At 44.1% G+C, this 19,444-nt stretch overlaps 1 protein-coding gene across 1 annotated transcript in view; it reads right to left on the minus strand.

Moving 5' to 3' along the window:
* lrrc75a (leucine rich repeat containing 75A) overlaps positions 1–19,444 on the minus strand; it is a 74,110-nt gene that overhangs the window by 27,141 nt on the left and 27,525 nt on the right. Inside the window, exon 3 of the mRNA XM_080889628.1 lies at positions 2,358–2,470. Within this exon, the coding sequence (XP_080745754.1) occupies positions 2,358–2,470 (113 nt within the window). The remainder of the gene's footprint in view (positions 1–2,357; positions 2,471–19,444) is intronic.

The raw sequence follows: 19,444 nt of genomic DNA on the forward strand, positions 1-19,444 counted from the left end.
GAAATTGATAGCTTGACCTTGAAACTCAGCTTTCTTTTTACTGCAATGAAATGCTACATCATCCACATTACTGCTACGATTCATCTGTCAGTCTCTTGTGTCACTCTCCCCCGACTCATGAGCAAGACCCTGAGATACCCTGAGGTCCGTCACTTGAGGGAGGGACTTATTTCCACACTTTCCCAGCATCTGAACTATGTGACAGTGTTAGAAGTCAGTTTGTTTGTCCAAGCACACAGAGGATTTTTCAAGGTCAAATCCTGGTTGTCCTACTAAAGGATTCTGAGGGCACAGCTGGAACATTCATAAACTAGATCACACTCAGGGTGGCTGGAGGTGATCACGCTTTCAGAAATCCATCACTTTGATTATCTGAAATATGGAAAAGAAAACCATAAAGAATACAGAATTCCATTCAACATTTATTTTTTCAGTAAATTTTGGAACAAAAACCGACCTGAAACATCAGGTTTACATAGTGCAGCTTACTAAAAGTGGTAAGATGCCAAAATTAGAGAAAGTTCCAGAAGCTGAGGCTGCTGCGATGTTCCAAATCTGCCAAGAGCTCCCAGTGGCGGCAACAATTTGTTGACCTGATTCATAAAATGAAAAAACAACCTACAGTACATCTGTCAGCATATAACTGATGTGGTCATACACTTGGTTACATGCACTTCTTAGTTAAATCTGCAGTTATCAAGCTCAGCTCTCTTTTTTAATGTATGCTTTTCATTGTTTAATTGTAACCTCTGCTGTCTCTCTCTGTCCTTTTATGGTCGTGGTCGGGCCTGATGACACATGACCTGATATCCCAGTGTTGGTCCAACATCATCATAACTTTGGTCGAGGATCAAGATTGCAACTGACCAATGTGATGTTAACAGTTAACATTAGCCAAGAAGTTAGCTAATACTTTAAAAAAAATTACTACTAGAAAACCAACATGAGTAACCTAAATTTGGCTAACAGCAAACCTAAGTTGATAAAAATATTTATTATGATGTATAAATGAATAAAGAAAACACTTGAAATGCCGATTTATTTCTTCCAGAAGAAATTTTTATATTCCTACATTCCTGCAAAGCTATGACATCACAACAATGTTGATCCTGAAAAAGCACATTATGATGCTGCAGGGATATCAGATACGTCAGCTGCCGACAGTCATTTAACACAGCTCTGTGTTAAATGAATATTGGCAGGCTCTATAAAATTTACAGAGATTGTATTTATTAAAGTGGAGTGTAGAGAGGAGCTGAGAAGGGACAATTCAAGTAAAAAAAATATTAACTGAGTTGACGATTCAACAATAAAATAGTGACACGTCGCGACACAGCCAGAGGTTCAAAGGAAAGAGTTGTTGGAGTATTCCTTACAGCTCTTAAGGTTTAGATTCAGAAGATTCTAGCCTTTGACTTGGACTCCTATATAAACCAAGTGAGACTCACCAGACATTTAAGAAAGTTCTAGATACTCCCTTTACCCTTCAAAACCAGAGGATTCAAATATCCTTTTTTCCACATATGCAGCAGTGCACCCTAAACACCTGTAAACAGGCTTTGATTTATTAAAACAGTCCACAACAGGATTTAGCCTTTAATTTCCTTCTTTGACGCATTTTTGCTGATGTTTAACTGCACTTTGCAGATCAAGTATCACTACATGTTGTGCACCAGAGAGCAGAGAAGTATATATATGCTTTGTATACAGTACATGAATTACCTTGAGTGTTTCATATATAGCACATTTACTGAGAAACTGCTGTGGTAATGCAGGACCCAGCTTATATTGGAAATTTCATTTCGAGAATTGCTTTAGAGAATTTAATCTTTAATGGCTGTACTGGAGCTGAGCCAAAGAAGCATATGGATTAGTAGTTTATACTTGGTGTTGATAACTGATTTGCATATTGTGTAACACTGCAGTGTAAATACAGACTTTCCACATGATGCAGGTGCAATGAAGAAGAGTGGTGAGAAAGCTAAGTGCTGAAATGCAAAGGGAATCAAATAAATTACTAGACATACAGACTCGTAAAGCAATATTTCCAATTTTAACTGGGACTGAAAGTCAGAAAAACAATACACAAAAACACAGCTCAGGAATTATGTATGAATAAAAACAATGGTCTTCTGACAGCCACAGGGAAGCCGACAGGCTAAAGTGAGTCAGTGAAGGTGACACAGAGAGGAAAGATTTCATCTCCAACTGTGTTTGTGAGAGAGTGAAAAAATAAAGAGACACAGACATCACAGAGCTTTTCTTTGGCATCCAAAGGGGCAGCAGATGATGACACACTGGTGACACACTAGGATGTTAACAAAAACAGAGATACATGCTGTACGACACACACTCACCAGGCCTGAGGTTTCCTCTTGAGCAGGCCCTGTCTCCTCCATCGAGAGTGGGGGCTGAGATGGTAGGTCAGCTGACGACAAACCTTTTCCATCGCCCCAAGAGAGTCTCCCTCCTATTGAACACACACAGACAGAGGCACAAAATATCAGCTTAATTACAGACGGCAGCCAGAAAATAAGAAAAAAATTTCTTTGTAGCTTTATTTTCACAGACATCAGTTCTATTGGTATTTACATGCCCAGCCAATGACAAAAATTAAGAACGAGCTAGCAAGTCAGCATACCAGAGGAGACAGCTAACGGCATATTTATGTTTAAAGTGTAGTTTTTGCACCTTCTTGTTTGTGTGTATAGTATATTGTTGAAATTGTACTTTTCACTGCTCCTTGCATAATTTGTTTTACATATTTCCGAGGTGCTTTTTAAACCAAGCTTTGTAAAACAGCTTAGGCTAGAAAGACAGCCTGCATTATCAACATGTAGAAAGTGCAAAACTGTTAGCTGATATAGCATCATAACTCCTTTAATTTCTCCTTAAAATATCCTCCTGTTGGTTTAAATGAGAAATTACTTTAAACAAAGCAGCCCCAATAGAATAAGTGATTTTATAATGGTTACATCCATCGTTTATATAAGGGGTCCCCAACTCCAGGCCTCGAGGGCAGATGTCCTGCAGTTTTTAGATGTGTCCTTGATCCAACACAGCTAATTCAAATGGCTAAATTACCTCCTCAACATGTCTTGCAGTTCTCCAGAGGCCTGGTAATGAACTAATCATTTGATTCAGGTGTGTAGACCCAGGGTGAGATCTAAAACCTGCAGGACACTGGCCCTCAAGGCCTGGAGTTGGAGTCCCCTGGTTTATATACAGTTTTTGAGTTCTAACATTTCTTTGTCTGCTGGTTGTGAGATCGTGTCAGTGATACAGTGTAATGATTTTGTGGTGAAGCAGATTTAACACTGTGATTAGTCACTTACTGGTTGAATAAACATAGAAAATAGGTTATACTGTCTACATACAAGATTAGAGATAAATATATTATAATATTAATCTCTGGCTCTCTTCCACAGCACGTCTTTTATCCTGTCTTCCTTTTCTTACACCAACCGGTCGCTGAACCTGGTTCTGCTGGAGGTTTCTTCCTGTTAAAAGGGAGTTTTTCCTTCTCACTGTTACCAAAGTGCTTGCTCATAGTGGTCATATGATTGTTGGGGTTCTCTCTATGTACTATTGTAGGGTCTACCTTACAATATAAAGTGCCTTGAGGTGATTTGGCGCTGTATAAATAAAATTGAATTGAATTGAATACAAGATGTATACATTTCATACCACTGGAAAAAAATGCTCTCACGTTAGAATATTTACAGTGGGGCAAAAAAGTATTTAGTTAGCCACCGATTGTGCAAGTTCCACCACCTAAAATGATGACAGAGGTCAGTAATTTGCACCAGAGGTACACTTCAACTGTGAGAGACAGAATGTGAAAAAAAATCCATGAATTCACATGGTAGGATTTGTAAAGAATTTATTCGTAAATCAGGGTGGAAAATAAGTATTTGGTCAATAACAAAAATACAACTCAATACTTTGTAACATAACCTTTGTTGGCAATAACAGAGGTCAAACGTTTACTATAGGTCTTTACCAGGTTTGCACACACAGTAGCTGGTATTTTGGCCCATTCCTCCATGCAGATCTTCTCGAGAGCAGTGATGTTTTGGGGCTGTCGCCGAGCAACACGGACTTTCAACTCCCGCCACAGATTTTCTATGGGGTTGAGGTCTGGAGACTGGCTAGGCCACTCCAGGACTTTCAAATGCTTCTTACAGAGCCACTCCTTTGTTGCCCGGGCGGTGTGTTTTGGATCATTGTCATGTTGGAAGACCCAGCCTCGTTTCATCTTCAAAGTTCTCACTGATGGAAGGAGGTTTTGGCTCAAAATCTCACGATACATGGCCCCATTCATTCTGTCCTTAACACGGATCAGTCGTCCTGTCCCCTTGGCAGAAAAACAGCCCCATAGCATGATGTTTCCACCCCCATGCTTCACAGTAGGTATGGTGTTCTTGGGATGCAACTCAGTATTCTGCTTCCTCCAAACTCGACGAGTTGAGTTTATACCAAAAAGTTCTACTTTGGTTTCATCTGACCACATGACATTCTCCCAATCCTCTGCTGTATCATCCATGTGCTCTCTGGCAAACTTCAGACGGGCCTGGACATGCACTGGCTTCAGCAGCGGAACACGTCTGGCACTGCGGGATTTGATTCCCTGCCGTTGTAGTGTGTTACTGATGGTGACCTTTGTTACTTTGGTCCCAGCTCTCTGCAGGTCATTCACCAGGTCCCTCCGTGTGGTTCTGGGATCTTTGCTCACCGTTCTCATGATCATTTTGACCCCACGGGATGAGATCTTGCGTGGAGCCCCAGATCGTGGGAGATTATCAGTGGTCTTGTATGTCTTCCATTTTCTGATGATTGCTCCCACAGTTGATTTTTTCACACCAAGCTGCTTGCCTATTGTAGATTCACTCTTCCCAGTCTGGTGCAGGTCTACAATACTTTTCCTGGTGTCCTTCGAAAGCTCTTTGGTCTTGGCCATGGCGGAGTTTGGAGTCTGACTGTTTGAAGCTGTGGACGGGTGTCTTTTATACAGATGATGAGTTCAAACAGGTGCCATTCATACAGGTAACGAGTGGGGGACAGAAAAGCTTCTTACAGAAGACGTTACAGGTCTGTGAGAGCCAGAGATTTTCCTTGTTTGAGATGACCAAATACTTATTTTCCACCCTGATTTACGAATAAATTCTTTACTAATCCTACCATGTGGATTCATGGATTTTTTTTTCACATTCTGTCTCTCACAGTTGAAGTGTACCTCTGGTGCAAATTACTGACCTCTGTCATCATTTTAAGTGGGGGAACTTGCACAATCGGTGGCTGACTAAATACTTTTTTGCCCCACTGTATTTGTGATTTAACATTGCATCAGCCTGTAACAATTTCTGTATCTGTGCTGTCTTTGAGGTACCCTGATACCAGAGTGGTATCAGATACAAACATCTAGACCCACGCTATCACTGGTGGCCTTTTTTGCCATCACTGGATTTTGCTAGAAAAACAAGTTGTGATATATTTCACAAACAATTCACATGCAGTGTAGAGTAATTGGAAGCATAAGATATTTAATGCTGCATTGATATGGCATCAGATAAAGAGTGTTACCAAAAAACAAAGCAATAGCTATCGATCTATCGTGGTTAACAACATTTCTGTTAATTTCCTGCATTCTTTTGTCAACAGGTCTTTACAGGTTAGTATAATAGACCTTATATAGGAGTTGATTTAGTTTCTGGGTCTAAAAAGCGAAGGCAATGTGGAAGTGCCTTAAATCTGGATACCATTTAATGACCTGCAGGGGTTGACGCATCCGCTGCCGAAGAGCTTCAGGTGTATAGAAGTGAAAACAACCCTCGGGCTCCATGCTCTGTGACCTCTGCAAACATTTCCTTGATGATCTTATGGGAGTCTTGAAGAGGATAAATCAGGGTTTGCTCATAAGCTAATGATTTATTAATCACAAGTTTGACAATGTATATGCAGTGTCCCTCGCTTTCTCAGTCAGATCCATTTTTCATCATGTCTGGTTTCAAAATGCCAAGATAGCAGCAAAGTACTCAGGTTTAAGCTTCACAACTGGATTCACTAACCAATGGATGTCACAAAGGTTATGTCCTTGTTTAATATACTGTCCATGTTTGGGAGAGCCAGGTCTTGGGGAATTCTATACAATAGTACATTGCCAGCAATTTATGCTTAGTATGTCAAAGGAAAGAAATATATAACCCTTTGCTAACAAAGGACAAGAGGCCTGTTGGTGACTGTACATGTTTCTTCCCTGACCACAACCATAACATTTGATATCCCAGTGTCGGTGTTCTTCCCACATCATCATAATAATATTCGTCCAGGATCATTATTGCAAGTGACAAATGACATCTGATAATCCAGTTAGCATTAGGCAAGAACAAACAATAAACAAATCAACATAGGTAAATTGGGCTAACAGCAAACTTATTGTAAAATTAATAGAGAAAGCATTTGAAATGATTACCTCTGTCCCAAAAGAGAGTTTTATATAAACAAAGGCCCATTTTTCTTTTCCCCCCACATTACAAAGCCATGACATCACAACAACATGATTGGTCAGTTGCAGTGTTGATTCTAGACCAACACAGGTTACCAGTTCCACCTACACACCAGCCACCTAGCAAATCAAAATCTGAATTTCAGTTGTGTCTCATTTGCAGGAGCTCACAAGGATTTTAGGTTGCCAAGAAGCGGCCGAATGGTCCCTCAGCCAGTGTGGCTTTAATAGGCCTCTCTATAATGTATGAGCATCAGTCATCACTTATGAAGCTATTCCACATATGAACTCAAGTGATACATATGCATGTACATTTCAAACTATGCAACAAGTATATGATTTTGATGTCAGTTACGGGTGTTGCTAAGTTGACATGAGGAACAGAGAGGAAATGTCACGTCTGACATGGCATCACCACAGAATAAAAGAGGGCAGTGAGGTGCTACAGCAGCCAACAGGAACTGATATAATTCAAGGATACAAGGACCACTGGAGCAAAGAATTACTAAACACACCTTCTGTCAAGTTTCTGATATGACAGGACACGCACAGACACACACACAAGTCTGGGGACTAGAACTCTACAGGGTGTGCTGATTGGCTGCCCATAATCAAACCATTTGGTGCGCTGCATCACAATCACATTGTGTCATTAAGTCTGAGTGTCTGAATTGCACCTTTACATTCAGTGTGGCACTCTAAAAATGTTTTTTGATGAAACAGAAAAATGTCATGTACCAAGCATGTTCATGACTTTCTTACAATGGTACAGTCCTCCCAGGGCCTTGGATGAGTGACATGTAAAATTACATCTGTTGCTTGTGACGCAAAATAATGGTGACTCATAAATATAAATATAATCCCAGAGATGGCTTCTTAGTTTGTATCATAGAAACTAGGAAGCAATTTGAGAAACGGTGTCACCCAAACCCTCCACTACATCGTAGCTGTGTGTGTATGTGAGACTTCCACCCACACTGAAATACATTTATTCAGGTGGTTAGTCAGGTCCCCTGTTATCCAGTACAAAACAGATGGTGGAGAGTTGGGGGATGAGGAGGGGGGCGTGGGGGTGGTAGGGTTGAGGGTGATGTCAAAAAAAGCTCTTCTATGTTCCCCTGTTGTGGGGTGAGGATGGATGTTTGTGAGCGACTAGGTTAAAAGCCGAAGGGCAAAAAGTGGAAGGAGAAAAAGAAAAACTATGTTCTTGCTTTTGAAAGTTACTGACTCTCTGCCCAGAGGGGAGCTGATGGAAAAATTCATTTCTCAAATTAAATGAAGTGATAATGACTTCCTTTGAGAAACTGTGAATATGTTCTGCAAATGTATGTGTGGTCAAACATAGCAAAAAAACAAATTGAGAAGGCATTTTTGTTGTGTAAATTCAGATTTTTTTGATTCCCGCATGCTGTGACAGAACAAGCTCTTATTTTCGAGATTCAGCATGATAAATGTAGCCCACAGTATTTTTTTCTTTTCTTTTTTTTATCTTTTGTTTTGTTTCGACTCATTTGATTTTGATTCATTGATTCATATCAACACTCATGTTTAAACTTGTGCTTTACTTGAGCCACAGTGAGTGTAACAGCTAGCACCTCAACCTGACTGAAATGCTGAGCTGTGCAACAACAAATCCTGCAAAACTCAAAGTGCTTAAACTGTCACGTTCCCTGTGTTTAACCGGCTGGCTCAGTGAGGCTACAGATATTTGTTACGGTTTTCTCCTACTCTTGCTCTCTCTCTCTCTCTCTCTCTCTCCTCCTTGCCTGGACCTAGCTTATTGGCCAGCACATCTGAAAACGGTTACTCACCTGCGGCTCATCATCCTGCCACTCCCAGACGCTATTTAAGGCAGAGGCTCAGTTCTTCTTATCGCTGGAATGTTGTACTACACATTTCAGGGTAACCTCAGCTCAACCTAATCTCGTGATCCCTCCTGTTTTTCTGGCATTGATCTGTTTTGTGCATAGACTCCTCTATCCTATCCTCAAGCCCTTCCTTTGGATTTCCTGAACGCATGCGAGTTTGCAGAGTGGACTCGAGCGAAGAGGAGTGTGTAGTGTGGCGTGGCTGAGGAGGAGAGTGAGAACCCCGCCCGCAATACCCCGTGGACTGTTGAAGCCCCATGGATTTCCCTCACATTATATATATATATATATATATATATATATGTGTGTATATATACACATATATATATTGTTGGAATGCTACTACGCAAGTAACCCTGGCAGAAGGGGTTACATGAATAGGATGAGGGACCTATGGATTCTTCGATACCCAACATCCACAATGACGGCGAAACAACTAGTAGCTCAGTGTTCCAATATTCGAAAGAAGGGACTGCTCTCACAGCTAGAGATTGACGAGGTACAACATAAATGCTACGGCAAGGGGGAGCCAGGACGCCAGGTCAGGGGGGAGATATCATCACCCCCACCCGAGATTGGGTACCAAGCCCCAAGTGCGATAGGAGAAGGATCGTTGAGTGCGAGAGGAACTGACCTGAAAGATAGGTTCATGGCCAAACTTGAAACCTGGACCCCCCGTAGCCAAGATTACGTGAAGTACCCTCAGAAGGTCTGCTAGATGATGTTAATGCAGCACTACGGACAATACCTACAGCCACGATTACCGACACTAACAAGCTGATCTAAAATACGGCAGCAGTGATCAGTGAGATCACAAGGAGCAGTACCCTCCATGGAGAAGGAGGCTAGAGGCTAAGATCAAGGTAGCACGGAGGGAGGTTAGCCAACTATCGGAGTTGCAGAAAGGCGCGATGAGGAAGGTGCCTAAGAAGTACAGGAAGCTGTCCATACCTGCGGCCTTGGAAACTGCCAAGCAACGACTCACAGCCTTGGCCAGTCGCTTGAGGAGGTACACCAGAGAGATAGAAGGCAAGAGAATAAACCAGCTGTTCTCCATGGAACCAGCCAAGGTGTACTCTCAGTGGCAGGGGAACAATATGAGAACAGCACCACCAAGGCTGGAGGCAGAACAACACTGGAAGAGCATATGGGAGAAGGACGCAACCCATAATGGCAATGCTCAGTGGCTAGTGGCAGACCACAGCGACCTCCCCGAACAGGGTCCAGTAACCATCACAGTGGCCGATATGCAAGAAAGGGTCTCCAGTATGAAGAGTTGGACAGCACCAGGGCCCGACATGGTTCACGCCTACTGGCTGAAGAAGCTGACTGCACTGCCTGGCAGCACAAATGAATCAGCTGCTAGTTGACGAGAGACACCCGGAATGGCTACCCAAAGGCCGGACAGTCCTGATCCTCAAGGACCCCCAGAAGGGACCTGTCCCCTCCAACTACTGACCAATAACCTGCCTCAGCACCACGTGGAAGCTCCTGTCAGGCATCATAGTGGCTAAGATGAACAGGCACATGGGTCAATACATGAGCGGGGCACAGAAAGGGATGGGCAAGAATACCAGAGGCGCAAAACACCAGCTACTGGCAGACAGAGCAGTCAGCCGAGACCAACCTGTGCACTGCCTGGATTGATTACAAGAAGGCCTATGACTCAATGCCCCACACCTGGATCCTGGAATGCCTAGAACTATATAAGATCAACAGGACCCTGAGAGCCTTCATCAGGAACTCAATGGGGATGTGGCGGACAACACTGGAGGCCAACCTCAAGCCCATAGCACAAGTCACCATCAAGTGCGGGATCTACCAAGGAGATGCTCTGTCCCCACTGCTGTTCTGCATAGGCCTGAACCCCCTCAGTGAGATAATTGACAAGACTGGCTACAGATACCGACTACGAAACGGAGCAGTTGTCAGCCACCTCCTGTACATGGATGACATCAAGCTGTATGCCAAGAGTGAACGAGACATCGATTCACTGATCCACACTACCAGGCTATACAGCAATGACATCTGAATGTCGTTCGGGCTGGAGAAGTGTAGTCGGATGGTAACAAAGAGAGGGAAGGTAGTCAGAACGGAGGGGATCAAACTACCAGAAGGCAACATTGCAGACATAGAGGACAGTTACAAGTACCTGGGGATCCCACAGACGAATGGGAACCATGAAGAGGCCGCTAGGAAAGCTGCAACAACCAAGTAACTGGATTACATCCGACTCCAGCAGGCTACACAGCGTGAGGTTAGAGACTGCTGTGTCTTTGTTTTCACGGAAACATGGCTCAGCGACAGAGTACCGGATGCCGCTATTCAGCTAAATGGGCTGGCCTCGTTTCGCGCCGACAGAAATGCAGCTCTGTGCGGTAAGACTCGCGGTGGCGGCTTGTGTGTTTACTAGGGGTGCAACGATACACAAAATTCACGGTTTGGTTCGGTTCGATACTTTGGTGTCACGGTTCGATATTTTTTCGATACAAAAAAAAATGTTCATGCCTTTTTAATTTGTCATTTATTAAAATTATAAATATATATTTTAACTCAAAAGTACAGTCTCAGCAGCATAAGGAGAATCATGTGGTAACAGCTGTCTAAATGACTCGGCTAAAGTTAGTAGCATGCTTGTTGTTTTTGTCTTTGCACTAGGATGATGTAAATGTGCAGTCATATTCGTTGTGTTCCCACTAGTGCTTTCAGGTTAATCTCGTTGAAATGACCTTAACGCCACAACACGGCAAATCTCCGTTAACGAGCTACCGCCGATCGCCCCGTGCATAGGGTTGCCAACCGTCCCTTAAAATATGGAATCGTCCCGTATTTCGAAACAAAAGTACACGTCCCGTATTGAGCTAATAAGGGACGCACTTTGTCCCGTAATACAGTGAGAATCAAAAGTAGTCTATAACTTTTAATGGAATTAACGCTTTGTTTGAAAACATAATTCCCAGCCCCTCTCCTGCTTTGTTACCAATGAGCTGACAGCACACTTATGACAATTCGAGTATGACAATTCAGATTACCGCTCATCTCATTGGTCGAGGAAAGGTCGCTTGCGGAGAAAATACCGGAAGACAACAGATGACCACAACAACAAGCATGGCCAACAGGGAAACAAACGCCGACACTGCGGTGCAAGTCTCGGACGACAGTACACCTAAAGCTGGGCAGACACTGTGCGATTTTTTCAGTCACGTTATTCAGCTCCTGCTCAAACTGCACGATTGACTCGCAGGGGTTAGAAGTTCGTAGGTCACGATGCAGGTCTCACACTATACGGCCCGATGCTCTGATGCGACCTGAGTGCTCACACTGTGCGTCCATAAAATTAAGGTTATAACAGAAAATCTGTCGCTCGCTCTCTCTGTCTTTCACTCACACAGACACACCACCACCATCAACTTTGCTAAATTGCTAATGAAAAACATTGATCAGGCAGCTGTGATTGAGCAGCAGTGTAAATCCAACTATTTTCACGGTTGTTGTGGTCGTGATCATTTTGTGATGCCACATCGAAAAGGCTCGGATGAGCTTTCCAAAGTTCTACAAGTTGTGCCTCCATCGCTTGTGTCCAGATCACACGCAGCACTGCCGTGCTGCTCCGTCTTTTTCACCGACGTTTACGTGTTTGCGCATGAGCAGTGTGAGCGGCTGTGGTGAGACCCTCACGAGCGATTGATGATCGGGAGCTGGTCGTGAGGTGTTAATCACTTCTCGTTACCCCACGTATACTACACGACGCACGATGAAGGCCAAAATCGGGCCGATCGCCAAAACCGTCGCACGACTCAAAAATCGTCTCAAAATGGGCCAAAAATCGCACAGTGTAAGCCCAGCATAAGCCCAGCATTAGAGCAGCAATATTTGTTCCCCTCAGAGAAAGAGAAGAATCGGAAAAGGAAAACACCTGGCTGGAAAAAGTTAATATGGGCATGTGCAGTGAATATCAGCGCTATGTGGCCAGAAGTGTGATAATATAACTTATTTTGTGTAATAAACAACTGCAAGGATAGATGATTACAACAAATAGATGACTAATACATAAAAGTAATACATAGGTGAATAATGATGATGAGTTATGATGCGTAATCATGGGAACAAGCGGGTTTACAAACAGGAGCAGCTGATTACCATTAGAAAAGCTGAAATAATACCTCAACTGAACTCAATTGTACTAAATGCACTAAATGTGCACTGTTACAAGAATATTTTTCTTTCTATTATTTTCTATTATTTTAAGTTAAGCAGGACAGAGTTCTTTTAAAGAAAGATTTACTTATATTCTCAAAAGTTAAGCATGACAGGCTTCTGTTTAAGAAAGAGACCTGTTTTATTGTGTTAATGTTGTCATTTTGAGCTAAAAATAAATGGCTAAATGATCACTTGTTTCACATGTGTTCTTATCACAAAGAATAGAATATGCATCTACTTAAATCAACTTCAAGTCAAATGGTTAAAAAGATGGCCAACACGTTAACGAGCTAACTGCGCTAACACACTAGTTCCCACCCATGTAATTGAGCATTGCATGGCACATCCAACATACTGTTTTACTTTAGTCCATGACTCGCTTACCTTCAGGGTCATACGTCACATGAAAACCAAAATAATTCCAAACGCCAGATCTGAATGAGAGTGGGGGAGGTCCATGTTGCAAGGAGAGCTTAACTTCTGTCTTGCTAGCTTGCCCTGCGCTCTTCCTTCTGACTATGCTGTCTGTGTTGAGCACTTAGTGGATCTGCGCTCGACAGTGCAGCCTAGGCGGAGTAGTCGAACGCAGATTCACTGAGCGCTCAACACAGACAGCATCGTCAGAAGGAAAGTTGATAAAATAAATTACAAATGTTGTATTGTTCGATACATATGCGTACCGAACCGAAAGCACTGTATCGAACGGTTCAATATCGATACGAATATCGTTGCACCCCTAGTGTTTACATCAACGCGAAATGGTGCAAGAACTCTGTGCTAGTTTCTAGTTATTGCTCATCGCTGGTGGAGTTTGTGACTGTTAGATGCAGACCTTTTTATTTACCACGGGAATTCACCACTGTTTTCATTATCGGAGTGTACATTCCACCTAGCGCTGATGCTAAGGAAGCGCTATGGGAACTATATACAAAGATCAGTGAACTGCAAAATACACACCCGGATCAACTGTTTATTGTTGCTGGAGATTTCAACCATGCAAATCTCAAGTCAGTGCTTCCTAGATTCCATCAGTATGTGGACTTTGCAACGAGAGGGGAAAACACGCTGGATCTTGTTTACACAAACATCCCCGGCGCATATCGGGCAGAGCCCCGCCCCCACCTCGGTTACTCAGACCACATCTCTGTTATGCTAATTCCAGCATACAGACCACTCGTCAGGCGATCAAAACCGGTTCTGAAGCAGGTGAAAACCTGGCCAGCAGGAGCCATCTCTGCTCTTCAGGACTGTTTCGAGAGCACTGACTGGAACATGTTTAGGGAGGCTGCAACTTACGGCGACTTCACTGACTTGGAGGAGTACACGTCATCAGTGTCCAGCTACATCAACAAGTGCACCGATGACGTCACTGTCTCCAAGACCATCATCTCACGACCCAACCAGAAACCGTGGATTACTGCGGAAGTGCGTGCACTTCTGAGGACCCGAGACTCTGTCTTCAAAGCGGGAGATAAGGTGGCACTTAGAAGAGCTAGGGCCGAACTTTCTCGGGCCATCAGAGAGGCGAAGCGCGCACACGCCCAGAGAATCCACAACCACTTCAAGGACAGCGGCGACACACGGCGCATGTGGCAGGGCTTACAAGCCATCACTAACTACAGGACGACATCACCTGCCTGTGACAGTGACGGCTCCCTCCCAGATGCGCTGAACAACTTCTACGCTCGGTTCGACAAGCAGGATGACGTGGCGGCGAGGAAGACCACCCCTCCTCTGAACGACCAGGTCCTGTGTCTCACTACAGCTGAGGTGAGGAAAACTCTACGCAGAGTCAACCCACGTAAAGCTGCTGGACCAGACAACATCCCAGGCAGAGTGCTCAGAGAATGTGCTGAACAGCTGGCAAATGTTCTCACCGATATCTTCAACATCTCTCTGAGCAGTGCCGTCGTTCCCACGTGCTTCAAGGCCACCACCATCGTCCCCGTGCCCAAGAAGTCTTCTGTGTCCTGTCTCAACGACTACCGTCCTGTTGCACTTACACCCACCATCATGAAGTGCTTCGAGCGGCTCGTCATGAGACACATCAAGACCCTGCTGCCCCCCTCACTGGACCCACTGCAATTTGCGTACCGCCATAACCGCTCAACGGACGACACCATCTCCACTGCACTCCATCTTGCCCTCACACACTTGGACAAGAAGGACTCACACGTTCGAATGCTGTACATAGATTTCAGATCAGCATTCAACACGATCATCCCCCAACAACTGATCGGAAAGCTGAGCCTGCTGGGCCTGAACACCTCCCTCTGCAACTGGATCCTGGACTTTCTGACCTGAAGGCCTCAGTCAGTACGGATCGGGAACTGCACCTCCAGCACCACCACACTGAGCACTGGGGCCCCACAAGGCTGTGTGCTCAATCCTCTGCTGTTCACACTGCTGACTCATGACTGTGTAGCAACACACAGTTCAAATCACATCATTAAGTTCGCTGATGACACGACCGTGGTGGGTCTCATTAGCAAGAACGACGAGTCAGCGTACAGAGAGGAAGTGCAGAGGCTAACGGACTGGTGTAAAGACAACAACCTGTCTCTGAATGTTGACAAGACAAAAGAGATGGTTGTTGACTTTAGGAGGACACGAGGCGACCACTCACCGCTGAGCATCAACGGCTCCTCTGTGGAGATCGTTGACAGCACCAAATTCCTGGGCGTCCACCTGGAGAAGGACCTCGGCTGGTCCCTCAACACCAGCTCCCTGCACAAGAAAGCCCAACAGCGTCTCTTCTTTCTGAGAAGACTGAGAAAGGCCCAGCTTCCACCACCGATCCTGACCACCTTCTATAGAGGAACTATCGAGAGTATCCTGAGCGGCTGCATCACTGCCTGGTTTGGGAACTGTGCCATATCGGACCGCAAGACCCTACAGCGGATAGTGGGAACAGCAGAGAAGATCATCGGGGTCTCTCTCCCCTCTATTGAGGACATCTACACCACACGCTGCATTCGCAAAGCCACCAGCATTGTGGCTGATCGGACACACCCCTCTCACACACTCTTCACACTCCTGCCATCTGGAAAAAGGTACCGAAGCATTCGGGCACACACATCCAGACTGTGGAACAGCTTTTTACCACAAGCCATCCGTCTCCTCAGCAAAAAGGGACTGGACTGACACACACACACACACACACACACACACACACACACACACACACACACACACACACACACACACACACAAACATTATCACTCAGCTTAACTCAACTACCTCAAAACATTGAGACTGGACTGACTAATCAGCACAAGCGCAAACACACTGACCTACACCACCAAACTATCGTACACACCAACCTGTAAATGCTCTTTTGCACAATATTATTACTGGACTTTTTGCACTGACTTCTTTACTTCCTAATTTTTGCTGCTACACTAAGGAATGTTTACTGTTCCTCCACTACCTCAACTCATCATCACAAAACCTTATTATTATGTTACGTTGTGTTTTGTTGTTTTTTTTTGTCACACTGTCACTTTGCTGCTCTTGTTTGCACATTTGCACGTGCACTTTGTTGTCTGCTGTCTGTTAACAAAAAAAAAAGTCTTCCTTAGATAGTTAGTTTTTGTTGTAATTTATGTTAGGTCAGTCTGTCTTGTCTCTGCTAGCCAGCTAACTAGGCCTCTTAGTTAGCTAGTTTAGTGTTTTCTGTTAATTTATGTTGTAAATTTATGTTGCATGTAGCACCTTGGTCCTGGAGGAAGGTTGTTTCGCTTCACTGTGTACTAACTGTATATGGTTGAAGTGACAATAAAGCCAACTTGACTTGAAAAAAGGAAAAAAAAAAGTCCTGACGAGTCAGCTGTACGGTAAGAACAAGATCCGGGCTATCAACACCTACGCCCTGCCCGTGATCAGGCACTCTGCTGGGGTAATAGGCTGGCCAAAGGAGGAGATAGAAGCCACTGACATCAAGACAAGAAAGCTCCTTACCATGCATGGAGGGTTTCACCCCAAGTCCAGCACCCTGAGGCTGTACGCTAAGCGGAAGGAAGGGGGCCGGGGACTGGTGAGTGTCAGCACCACAGTCCAGGATGAGACAAGGAACATCCACGAATACATCACGAAGATGGCCCCAACTGACCGAGTGCTCAGTGAATACCTCAGGCAGCAGAAACCCAAGAAAGTGGAGGGAGACGAGGAACCATCATGGAAGGACAGGCTCCTGCACGGCAGATAGAGAAGGTGGCTGATATCCAGAAATCCTACCAGTGGCTGGACAAAGCTGGACTGAAAGACAGCACAGAAGCACTAATCATGGCAGTACAGGAACAAGCACTAAGCACAAGATCCATTGAGGCTGTCACACCAGGCAAGACCCCAGGTGTAGGCTGTGTAAAGATGCTCCAGAGACAATCCAGCACATAACAGCAGGGTGTAAGATGCTAGCAGGCAAGGCATACATGGAACGCCATAACCAAGTGGCCGGCATAGTGTACAGGAACATCTGTGCCGAGTATAACCTGGAAGTCCCGGGGTCAAAATGGGAGATGCCCCCAAGGGTGATGGAGAATGACCGAGCTAAGATCCTGTGGGACTTCCAGATACAGATGGACAAAATAGTGGTGGCTAACCAACCGGACATAGTGGTGGTAGACAAACATGAGAAGACGGCCGTAGTGATCGATGTAGCGGTTCCAAATGACAGCAACATCAGGAAGAAGGAACACGAGAACCTCGAGAAATACCAAGGGCTCAGAGAAGAGCTCGAGAAGATGTGGAGGGTGAAGGTGACGGTGGTCCCAGTGGTAATCGGAGCACTAGCTGCAGTGACTCCCAAGCTAGGCGAGTGGCTCCAGCAGATCCCGGGAACAACAGCGGAGATCTCTGTCCAGAAGAGCGCAGTCCTGGGAACAGCTAAGATACTGCGCAGGACCCTCAAGCTCCCAGGCCTCTGGTAGAGGACCCGAGCTTGAAGGATATATAGCTCGGTATGTATGTATGTATACATACATACATACATGTATACATACATATATGTCACTTGGTGTTTTTTGTGTGTAAATAAACCTTTGCCATTTACTCCAAATCTGCACCTGAGTCTGTTCCGTCATTCGTGACATAAGCAATGTTGTAAATAAACGTGGGCTATAATTCATCCAAGATGAAGTGCAGATGTTAAAGATGTTAATACAAAATAGCTAAACTGGTTCTACAAGCCAGGACAGGCTGGCTGTAGTTTTTCCACATGATTGAGTTCTGTGAAAACGTTTTGCACAGGGCTGTAGCCGATGGACTAATTGCAGCATTTCATATATACATGTCATGTCACATGATCAGGATTTTGTTTTAAATATTCTGAGTGAGTTTCGGTGTTGTTGCAGTGTTGAAATTACAAGGTTGCTCTTTTGATTTGCTTTCTTTTGGAAAAAACTTTTATTGATACCTGAACTGAAACAAATGCACACCTTATTAGCTTTCTGTTGTTCCAGACTGTAAGATACACTCTGTGACTTTTGATCTAATAAAAAGGCAAAAGTTTGAATTCAAGTTTCATACTAACAAAGCACCCTCTATCAGCTGCTCCCTTTTTACAAAGGGTCACACAGCAGATGGATCTACATCTTTGATCAGACACACATTTTTACACTCAACGCACACCCCGGGGTCTCCTCCCAGTGTCAAGCTGCGATTTTGAATATGTTAACCATTGCACTATGGAACCACCGTTCATACTAACCAACTATTATTATTTATAGGCAAATATTTGACCCTAATTTCTCCTTGTTTTTATTGTGTGGTCTTTTTTACTGGCACTCTTGGTATTTATTGTAAGAGTGATCTCATGGTGTCAATAAAGCATGAGAGAATGAGAGAGAGCTTGTGTTGTTGGGAACAGCAGCAGTGTTCCAGCCTCACTGCATGCTTTCCACCTTTTCCTGCATCCACTTATCACAATTCCTTCATCTGTTCCCTCCTTCACTCTCTCTCTCTCTCTCTGTGTTGTGTTTCCCCGCCTCTTTTTCCTTTCTTCATACTCTGGTGTCCTGCTTCCCTCTCTCCTCTTCCTTGTTACATTATTGATACAGAACACATCTGTGAATCTTTCCAGTCTCCAGAGAACTAATGACCTCTCCATCCTTTACTCTCCACCCCCACCTCCTTTTATTTATCTGTCTGCCTCATCTCTACCTCTTCCCTGCAGGCTAGCAGCTGATGAGGTTAGTTTGCACAGTACAAATGGAACCATTACTTTGGTCCAATTTTTCATGCTCTGCCAAATGACCATTTCCTCTGTACTGCAGATGAATTGTTTGGATAATTCAATCTTATTGCTCTTGTTTCAGTGGTCAGGAGGTGCAGGGGAAGACCTAGCAGATGGCTGATTCGGAACAGTGGTTTGATCTCAGGGAGTTATCACTCATAAAGTCCTTGCAGAGCTACCTACAGTGCTGTGCATAAGTCTTGAGCCACCACTTATTTCTTTATATTTTGCTTTCAAGGAGGCAGAATTGGACATTCACTGCTTTTTCACATTTAGTTCGTAAAAACACATCTAATAAGCACATTAGTTCCGCTTGAAATGAAAAGCTCAGCACAGAAATTATTATTTTAGAAACTATAATTTCCTACTGACTGTGACATTACGTGCTATGAGTCATTCTTTGTCAGACAAACTTCATGCTGAGCAATAATATCCTTGGCCATTACTAATAATCTCTTAGAAAGTAATATATTTTGTGGGCTGACAATTGGTGTCTGTCTTGTGTCAGTGACGTAAAAGACGGATTTAATGCAACATGACCATTCAAACAGCAGTCGCTTTCTAAAACGTCAGATATGTATCGTATTCAGTCCCACATACGAAAGTGACCCAGGTCGGATTTGAAAATATCAGATTTG

The sequence above is a fragment of the Rhamphochromis sp. 'chilingali' genome (assembly GCF_963969265.1).
Source record: "Rhamphochromis sp. 'chilingali' genome assembly, chromosome: 8".
Classification (NCBI taxonomy): domain Eukaryota; kingdom Metazoa; phylum Chordata; class Actinopteri; order Cichliformes; family Cichlidae; genus Rhamphochromis; species Rhamphochromis sp. 'chilingali'.